Here is a 9,760-nt window from a genome sequence, read left to right as displayed (position 1 = left end):
AAGGGGTTCTGTGGCCTCTGGCCCCAGCCCCCTAGCGCATCCCCTAACCCTCCCTGAGCTGGGCCTGTGCTGACCTGGGCTGCAGGGCCACCTCTGGCACTGGCTCACTGTGGGACCTTGGGTGAGTCAGGCCTCCTCTCTCAGCCTTCTCTGTTCTGAACCCCAACTTTCAGCTTAGACGCGTTTCCAGATGGGCCACCGAGTCCCTTGCAGGGGTCGGGGTCTGACGAGCTCCTTGGAAGGATTCTTGCCTACCACCTAGCTGTGATTTGGAGCCCTTTCGAGGAAGGTGTCTAAGCTGAAAGGTGCTGAATTTTGCCGGCAACATCCAACAACTTCAGGCCTTCCCCAGAGTGTTCTCCGTGGAGACCAAGAACTTGGCTGATTCCTGAGAACAGCCCTGAGCCCATTCTGCACACGGAGAAGCCAAGTTCACAGAGGGAGTGGGATTGGTCCAAGGGCAAGTGACCTGAAGCCTCTATGCCGCTGGCCCCAGGCAGCCTGGTTCCTCAATGGAGCCGCCCCTGCTCCGTCCGTCCAGGGTGTGGCCTGGCTGTCGTGGCTGCCTGGCAGGGTGCCCGTTGCGGGAGCACAGCGGGCCTTTGTGCCAGGCGGGCACCACCCCCTGGCCGGCCCCTCCCCGCTCACGGGACAGTCCTTACCTGCTGGCCCGCGGCCGCCGCGCCAACAGGTCGGCGTGCTCCTCGTTCAGCGCTCTGCGTCCGGAGCTGCTCCCCGACGGCGCAGCGCAGGGGCCCCTCATCGCAGCCCAGCTGTCCGGACTTCGCGGGTCCCCTCCCCCGGGGCTGATCATTAACCAGGAGGCCGTATAAGGAACAAGTGGCCTGGGCGGGAGGGACGCATCGCCGCCGCCGCCGCCATGGACAGCAGCACCTGGAGCCCCGGGACCGCCACCACCGCCGCGCCCCTCGCGTCCTATGAGCGCATCCGTAATGCGGCCGACATCTCTGTCATCGTCATCTACTTCGTGGTGGTGATGGCTGTCGGGCTGTGGGTATGTGGGGGTCCTGGGACGCGGGCTGAGGGGGCGAGAGCTACCGGGAGGGACGAGGGGGGCGCACGGAGGAGCGGGAGCCTCAGTGAGCTGCGAGGAGGGGAGAGCGGGCTTAAGGGTCTGTGGATAAGAGTGGAAATGACTTGGAAGCGCTTGAGAGGAGTTCAGGGGGCACAGTGTGAGATGCGGGGTGGGCAAGCAACGACAAGCAGAAGTGTGAGGGGCGCCGAAGGGAGCCGGCTAGCTAGGCCCACGGAGGGTACCTCGGACCTGTGAGCAGAGGAGAGTGGGAGAGTGCAGAGACTGCGGGAGGGTGTGAGGGGCAGCAGAGGGCCAGCTTGGAGCTGCAGGGAGGGTCCCCCGGTTTGAGAGATGAGCCCTGAAGAGGTGACTACTGTCCCGCCTCTTTGTCATCCAGTTGTGGATGGAAAAGAAACAGTGTAGAATGGGAGAAGCAGAAGCCTCTGCCAGCTGCAGGTGCTGTGGGGCAGCCCAAGGTGGGGGCAATGCCCGGTGTCCCCTTCCTGGGAAATGCTGACCTGAAGGCCTTGTGTCCTGGGATCACAGGGGCTGGAGCGAGTTAGAGTTGGGAAAGCTGGGTCATGAAGGAGGAGGAGGAAGACTGGAGCGTGGCCTGGTGCTGGGAAGAGGGAAATGCCTATGGCTCCCCTTTGGGACTCTGGGGACACACCAAACCAGAGGAACTTGTTCTTAGCAGCCTGGAACTTGGAAATTTCACTTATGACAGACTCTGGCACACCCAGCAACTGGAAGAGATGTTTTAAATGTGCAAATATTCCAGCCACTCTCAAAGGCTGTTGTTGGGGTGACCAGCCAGGAGGCTGCGGTGCCAACAGATGGTTGTATCGAAGTCTTTTGACTTAGTGGAGAGGAGAGTGGACATTAACCCTTTCATGGCCACAGAGTTTTTTCAAGGGTAAAAGGAAGTGTCCTTTTTTTTTTTTTTTTTTTTAAGGAATTGTAGAAACCAGATGTGATTGAAAGTTTCCTCAAGTGTCGCAAGAGATTGGTGTGGCTGCTTCTTTCTCAATACTCTCAGCTTCCCACATGTAGTGGAAATTGTCCAACCAGGAGCCGGGATTCTCGAGTTTAGTACAGGCTTTGACATGTTTCCAGCCATGCGACCTTGGGTAATTCTCCTCAGCCTCAGTTTACTCAGGTGTGAAATAGGTACAATCTTACCTATATTTATGACTCCCCAAGGTTGTGAGGATGGGCAGAGATGAATTTGAAAGCTCTTTATGGACTTTAGGAATCTTTTTTTATACTATTATCATTTGCCCTCCAGGGTATGAGCCAGGCCCTGAGTTATTTTTGTCCTTTTAAGTAAAACGGGCAAAAGTGGTCAGCTGGGTAGGACATCGTCGCAAAAAGCCACAAGACAGAGAAGGCAGGAGTGCTAGTCCGCATTTTACAGAAGAGGAAACTGAAGCCTCGTACGGTTGTGGTTTGCCTAAGCTTACAACTCATGGATCGTTCCTGGGACTCGGGTCTCTGGACTCTTCCACAATACCAGGAGCTTTGCCACCTTGCCCGCCTTCCTCCCCCGGCCCCACTCCAGCTTATAAGTGCTGGAGCTGAGATGTGAATCCATCATTTGCAAGCTGCGCTGTACTGCCTGTTTCCCAGACAATCGCTGATAATCTCTGTACCCTTATCCAATCTCATTCTAGCCTTGCTGATTATGGTGTTTACACTTTTCAAATATCTGTGAATCAGTATCACTTGTCCTGTTAAATGCTACTTAATGAGCCTGCTAGTATTTGTCTAGATTTAATCTTCCCCCATTAGTCAGTGCCTCTGCACCCTGATCATTCAAGGGGCTGGATTTCTTCCAGTTGACATTCCTCTTTTTTCTATTGGAGCGTCAAGAGTGGCTTGGTTCAGGGTCAGGCATCCTGACCTCTGCATGATCTCTGGGCTGCACAGAGAACACGGTCTAGGCTCACTGGGCTTCCCCAACTTAGAAAAAACATCCACAGCCAATGGCCGCCTGTCACCATCCCCATCTCTTCCAACATTATTTTGTTCTGTTTCACCCTTTTCTAATGCTGCCTCATCCAATCACATTTGCATTGAGTTTATAACTTCTTCAGAGTCTGTTTCCATTTTTCATTCACCGCCTCTCAGTTTGCTTCTTAGGGGTTTCATCTCCCTTTAGGCTAATCTGTGACTTTATTCTTTCTGGAAGATTTCATTAAGCTAATCTGAAACCCTGTATGCCAGGGCTTGTTAAACTACGGCCATGGCCAAATCTGGCCCAAGCCTGTTTTTGTATGGCCCACGAGTTAAGAACCTTTTTTACAATTTTAAGGGGTAGTGAAAAAGAAAATAAACAAGAAAAGCATGAGGCAGAGATTGTATGTATCCCACAAAACCTAAAAGTACTTATTATCTGGTCCTTTTTCTTTACAGGAAAAATTTACTGACCCCTGCCTTCTGTAATCATTTGCACTAAGAGCATCATTGGATGCCTGAGTAGGAATGGCTGATGGGATAGCCCAACCTTCCCATTTTACAGATTAGGATCAGAAATGGTGTCCGGAAGTCACTCAGATGCATCAGCACCAGAGCTGGACTAGAACCCAGGTCTCATGATACCAAAGACAATGCTCTTTCCACTATCTTACCTTTCTCCCTCCCTAACACACTGTCCTTTCTGGGAATACCCTCTCCAAGGTCTTTCCCCTGACCTGCGTGGCTGTGACAGTGTCCTGCTGGTGCCGACTTCCTCACATATTTCCTAAAGTGAGGGCCTAAAGTTTATCAAGTTCAACCCTCTTCACCCTATGCTTGAGTCTTATCTTTACACCGCTTGACAAAATCATCTTGACAAGTTGTCAACAGCCTTCACTTGAATACTTCCAGCAGAAACTCTCCCCAGTGGATTTCCATCTCTGGACAGCTCCAGTAGTGAGGAAATTCTTCCTGGTACTGAGCTCAGAGCTGACATCCTGGAGCTTCTCCCGTTGTGTCTGGTTGTGTCTTATGCAGACCACACTGAGCGAGTCTGTCCCCCCTTTACATATCAGAACACGAAATGCCACACCTGAGTCTTCTCTTCTCCAGGCCCAACATCCCAGTTTCTTAAGCTTCAAACCAAGGTCTGAAGTGCCTTCCTTTTGCTCAATATTTTTATTCCGTTGAGAAAAAAAAATGTGGGTCAGTAATTGTGCTTCTTTTGCCTTGTGGCTTACAATTGTGAAATCATTCTCTTCTAGTTGCAGGGTGGACAGGCAAATTTAATGCCTTGGTTCACAAGGTGGGCTCTGGAACTTTCCTTTTTTTTGAGCATCCCTTGCTCACGGAGATAGTGTCTTTCTATTTGTAGAGTGTGAACAGCAGGGAAGGAGGAGGCAGGGTACATGAGCTGCAATGCATGCCTCAGACAGCACGTATTGAGTGTTGCTGACAGACTGCAGAGTGCCTGCCTGGAGGGGTACTGCTCATTTCCAGGAGTGTTCAGGGTGGGACATGGGCGAGAAGTGGAGGCAGAGGGCACTGTGAAACGCATTCATCTGACTTTTTATTAAATGTGCACCATGCATAAGGCATTATACTCAGCATTATTATGAGGGATTAAAAATTTGTAAAACGATTACCACAATCAAGCTGATTAGCATTTCCATCACCTCACATGGTTACAGTTTTTCTTTTTGTGATGAGAACTCTTAACATCTATTCTCTTAGCAAATTTAACAATACAGTATTATGAACTACAGTCACCATGCCATACATTAGATCTTTAGATTTTATTCCTCTCATAATGGAAACTTTGTACCTTTTAACCAACATCTATTTCCGGCAACCCCCAGCCCCCGGCAGAGAACACGATGCAGTCTAACAGAGCAGAAGCCAAAATATAATGATGTACACCTGAAATTTACACAATGCTATAAACCAATGTGACTTCAATAAAAAAATGAATATGTATTTGAAAACATCACATGTATACCTTAAACGTATATAATTTTTATTTGTCAAATATACCTTAACAAAGCTGGAAAAAATTTGTAATATGGTAATGCAAAGTAAAAAATTTGTAAGGGCTGTGAATGAGGTATAGACCAAGTTCACTGGTTGTTCAAAGGAGAGATGGATAATTTTGTTGGGGGGCGCAGAAGGAGGCCATGGGTGAGGAGGGAGCTTCCGTCGCGGAGTGTCAGGTGAGGTTTCAGGAGGAAGGTGGCATTTGAGTGGCCTTGAAGGATGGGTATGCAGTGTCTGGGCTTGCAGAGATGAGGGGATCAATGCGGAAGAGGAAAAGGCCCAGTGTAGACACACCTCTCCTCACCTTTTGTCCATCACAGACATCATTCCTGAATTATCCAGCTCCCCTCTCTAGTCTCTGTCCTCACTTCTTCCTCCAAGCTCTTCATTTCTGAAACCAATTTGGAAATGTTGTATCTGGGCTCCAAACCCACTTTTCCTGTCCCTCCAACCCTCCTGGGGGTGTCATCCTGCTTCAACTTCAGAATGACCTTCAGAATGGCCTCTCCCTGGCTAGCTGCTGGAGCCTGAGTCCTTGGGACTTATTTCTGTTTCAGCCCTGGCTACCTTGTCTGCTCCTTGGGTCTGTTGGTCCTCTTGTTATTCCCAGAAAAACCACTACAGAGATCCTCAGAGTATGTCCTATGGGAGGGAGGACCCTTCCAAGAGTCCAGAAAGATCCTAGCCACACTCTCCTTGGCACTCCCTAGCACACAGGGGTGCTCAGCAAATCTCGGTTGATTGTTTGGATACGTGAATGGCCCTGCTTCCTAAAGGACTAAGTCCAGTACATCTGTGCTGTCTGAGCACCCAGCAGTGTGCTCTCTGTAGCAGACATGTTTGCTGAATGAATGGTGAGTTTCTAAATGCCTGAAATGTCACCATCAGAGGTTAAGTCCTTTGGACCAGTGATGCTCTTCACCCTCAGGGGTCACCTATGAAAACACAGACACCTCTGACAGCGCTAAGCCTTTATCAGCCATTAGCATTTTCAGGGAGATTAGTAAGCGTCAGCTAAGGGAAGGCCATCGTTAGAGAGAGGAAGGGGGAAGGAGGCGGGGGGGGCGGGGCGCAGAGACACTGTCCCTGTTTTTTGGTAGAGGACTGGACCTGGGCCTGAGCTGGACCAGGAATAAGCTCAAGGTTCAGAGGCAACATTCCAAGGGCTGGTGGTCATTTATTGAAAATATATGTCCTTCTTCTCATAAGCCTTCGGTGGTTCCCTACTGCCTATAGAATAAAGCCTATACTTTTTAGCCTGGCATTTGAGGGTCTGTAGTCAGCCCCCACTTCTAACTACTCTCCCCATTTATACCTCTCAGCCAGGTCACCAGGTAATACTGTTCACGGTTCCTTCCCTCCCCAGACCGGTGAAGTTCCACTTCTGGGTCATCGCTCCTGCTGTTCATGCAGTCTGAAGTATCCTGTCCTTCTTTTCTCCAACTAATAAGTCCCACTCTTTCTTTAAGACTTGCTAAAATACTGCCCCCTCTGAAGCCTTTCCTGACACCCTAGTCAGAAAGAATCCTCTCCTTCTTCTGCCTTCATCATCATAATCATTCCTCAGTATTCATAATATATTGAAAAGTAATTTTTACCTCAAGCTCCTACCTATATCCCAAGAAAGTTTTGAGTTGAGTTTCATGTTCAGTCTTTTATGTAATATTTAGTACCAAGGCTGTGCACTATAGTATTTTTCTTCTTTTTGTTTTAGATATAATTCATGTTCTGTATGAGGCTTTTAAAAAGCATGATATTTCCCTAGGTACCTTCAGTATGCTTGTAAAAAAGGCATAAAAAGTTCCTTTTCCCTTTATTTATCAGATGAACAGATGTAGGAGGAGTGACTTGCTCAAAGCCACACCTTAAGCTCATTGCAGAGCTAACACTAGGGCATCTGAGTATACTGGAGCTCCAGGGGAGTAAGGAATGGGAAGTGTTTCGGAAAGTGAAGTAGATAGAAGAAAGTGTGGGTACGGTGTGTGTGGGTACATTCTGTTGGCAGGCAAGGTCACTCTGTTCCCGTTTTCTATTAAATTTTTGCCTCTTCCTCCTCAGGCTATGTTTTCCACCAACCGTGGGACTGTTGGAGGCTTCTTCCTCGCAGGACGAAATATGGTGTGGTGGCCGGTAAGTTTTCTCTGAAATACTATTTGCTTAACTGTGATATTCCCCACAGGAGGCCATTTTCTTCTCAGTTTTGGGTGGTGGTGATTCTTCCCTCTTGCCTTAGATCCCTGATAGTGGGTCTCCTGCTCACTAGGTCTCCTGGGCCCCTTTAATCTCTTGTGATAAGGAAATAGCCTTTAAATAAATAATGCTTGGAATCCTTTAAGGGATAAATAGAGGAAAAGACTACACAAGGCGGGCAGTATGGAGAGGCCAAAAAAAAAAAAAAAACCCACCTGGACCGACGTGGTCTGGGCGAACTTGAGCTTTTGCAAAGTGGAGATGGTAATATTTACCTTCCAGAGTGTTATGAGAAGTGGAGACCACTTATGGGGTGGAAACTCAATAAACAGTAGCTCTTTTGCTACCTTTTTGCTACTTTAAGTCCCACGGAAGACTATCTGTCCCCTCGGGAGCCTAATGCAGTGCCTGACACTCAGGAGGCCCTCAAGAGATGCCTGCAGACTGGATGGAGGAAGAGGCTTCTACTGTTCCCAATTACAGTTCTTCTCATGTCTCGGTAGACTTTGTATTTTGTATATTTGAGAGGTGTTTCCCCTGACCCTTGTACATGGGCAGCACTATCCCAATCAAAGGACATGTGCATGGTGGGATGAGAAGCTGGGAGGTCTCTTTCATCCTGTCAGCACAGGGTTCTGGCTGGTTTATCAGTTCGGTTCAATGACCATTTCTATCCAGAGTTCTCACGGAAACAACTGGTTGACCAAACTGACCAAATTGTGCAATTCCTTGGGCTTAAGATCCAAGCAAGACAGGCTGGTGAAAGAGGTGGGTAATGAAGCATACATACAATGAGAAAACAGTGACAGCTATGAGTTGATTGGAGGAAGCAAGAAAGTAAAGACTGTCGCTGTCATATACATATCACAGGGAGAAGTTATGAGGAAATCACGCCACCTCCTGCAGTTGGCCTTTGATCAGCTATTTTGGGACGGATTTTAGTAACCGGAATCTTCATAGTTGCTTGGGTTATCCCTGAAGTCATTTCTGCTTTATCCTTAAGGTGGCCAAGAATACTGGGTAGATGCTGATTTCCATAGTGGGTCCCTCATGGTGATCTCTCCTGATACATTTTATCTTCTCATGCTTTTGATTTTGGTGCTGTCCTAAAAGCTGGTATTGAATAGACAGCTCTGATCACAAAGTTCAAGGTAAGGCTGGGGTGGTCCCTCTAGAACTGCACTATGTAATATGATAGCCACTAATCACACTGGCTATTTAAGTTGAAATTAAAGTTAGATAAATTAAAAATTTCTTTCCTCAGACGTGCTAGCCATATTTCAAGTGCTTAATAGCTACATGTGGATAGTGGCTAACATATTGAACAGTGCAGATTTAGAACATTTCCATCATCATAGAAAGTTCTCTTGGGCAGTACTGCTGTACAGATTTCAGAGCCAAGGCTGTCATGAAATCTCAGTGGATTTGAGATTTGCTGAACTGGAGAACTGAATAGGACCTTGAAGTTTACTTTAGTTGTTTTGAAAACAACCCGCCCTCCACCCCATTTAATGCTCCAGTGCCCCCTACAGTAAACCTGCCAAGTGCTCGTCTGGCCCCAGTTTGCACCCAGCCGCCTTGTCTCTCCCTCTCCACATCACTATGACAAGAAATTCATATCTCTTCATGTAAAATTTCTAAGGCTGATTTACTAGGGGTAAGACCTCAGCTTCCAATCTCGGGGGTGGGGTGGAGAAACCTGCAAGAGAGGGAGGCATAGGGCAGAACCACCCTTAGGAGACATGCATTTTGGGCTAGGCCTGGGAACACATCACATCTTAATCAGCGATAATGCCTGTCTTCCTGATGGCGCCCAGGTCTGAGACTGGGCTGAGAGTTGGTTGATGAGAGGAATTAGTTCCACCCAAAGCAGGTAGGATTCAGTGGTTCATGTGGGGTTTCCTGTGAGTGGTGTTTTTCTTACTCATGTCTCAGTGTTGGATTATTATAAGCAGCAGAGAAACATGGCATCACTCTTTTATGCAGAAGTCACTGCTTCCTTGATGAGGCTGAAATTTGACTTTTCTTCCTCCAGTAGTTTCCATCCAAGGCTTCATGAGATTACATTCATGGTTTCTAAACCTGCCTATGTGTGAGAATCACCTGGGTGTGCTTTCTGAAAATATAGATTCCTGGGCCTCACTCTAGACCTACTAAATGAAAAAACCTTGGAAGAGGGACCTAGGAATCTGCATTTTTAAAAAGCTTCCCAGATGCTTTTGAGGATCAGGCAGGTTTGATAATCACTGGTTTGGGTAGACTCTTATCCCTCTGGTCAGATTTATTGAAAACATCACCATCTGTTAGGGATGCTGGAAAGAGGGATTGTTGAATGGGGAAACAACAATCTCTAGGTTTCTCTCAACTCTGAGAATGCTCTAATTCAAGAAGATTCTATGGCAGAATGAGCATGGGCTTTGAAGTCAGCATACCTGACCTGCCCCATTTACTAGTTGTGTGACTCTGAGCAAGTTACTGAATGTCCCTGAGCTTCAATTTCTACGTCTATAAAAAGGGAGAATAATCCCTACTCTTGAGGGTTCT

At 47.8% G+C, this 9,760-nt stretch overlaps 1 protein-coding gene across 1 annotated transcript in view; it reads left to right on the top strand.

Annotated features, from left to right (window-relative positions):
• The first annotated feature begins 367 nt into the window (after positions 1-367).
• SLC5A1 (solute carrier family 5 member 1) overlaps positions 368-9,760 on the top strand; it is a 61,940-nt gene continuing 52,547 nt past the window's right edge. Inside the window, exons 1-2 of the mRNA XM_008542549.2 lie at positions 368-1,015; positions 7,085-7,156. Of these exons, the coding sequence (XP_008540771.1) occupies positions 881-1,015; positions 7,085-7,156 (207 nt within the window). The 5' untranslated portion in view covers positions 368-880. The remainder of the gene's footprint in view (positions 1,016-7,084; positions 7,157-9,760) is intronic.

Source organism: Equus przewalskii, chromosome 7 (genome assembly GCF_037783145.1).
Source record: "Equus przewalskii isolate Varuska chromosome 7, EquPr2, whole genome shotgun sequence".
NCBI lineage: Eukaryota > Metazoa > Chordata > Mammalia > Perissodactyla > Equidae > Equus > Equus przewalskii.
Note: the sequence above shows the minus strand (reverse complement) of the source record. Positions and strands in the feature narration are given on the sequence as shown.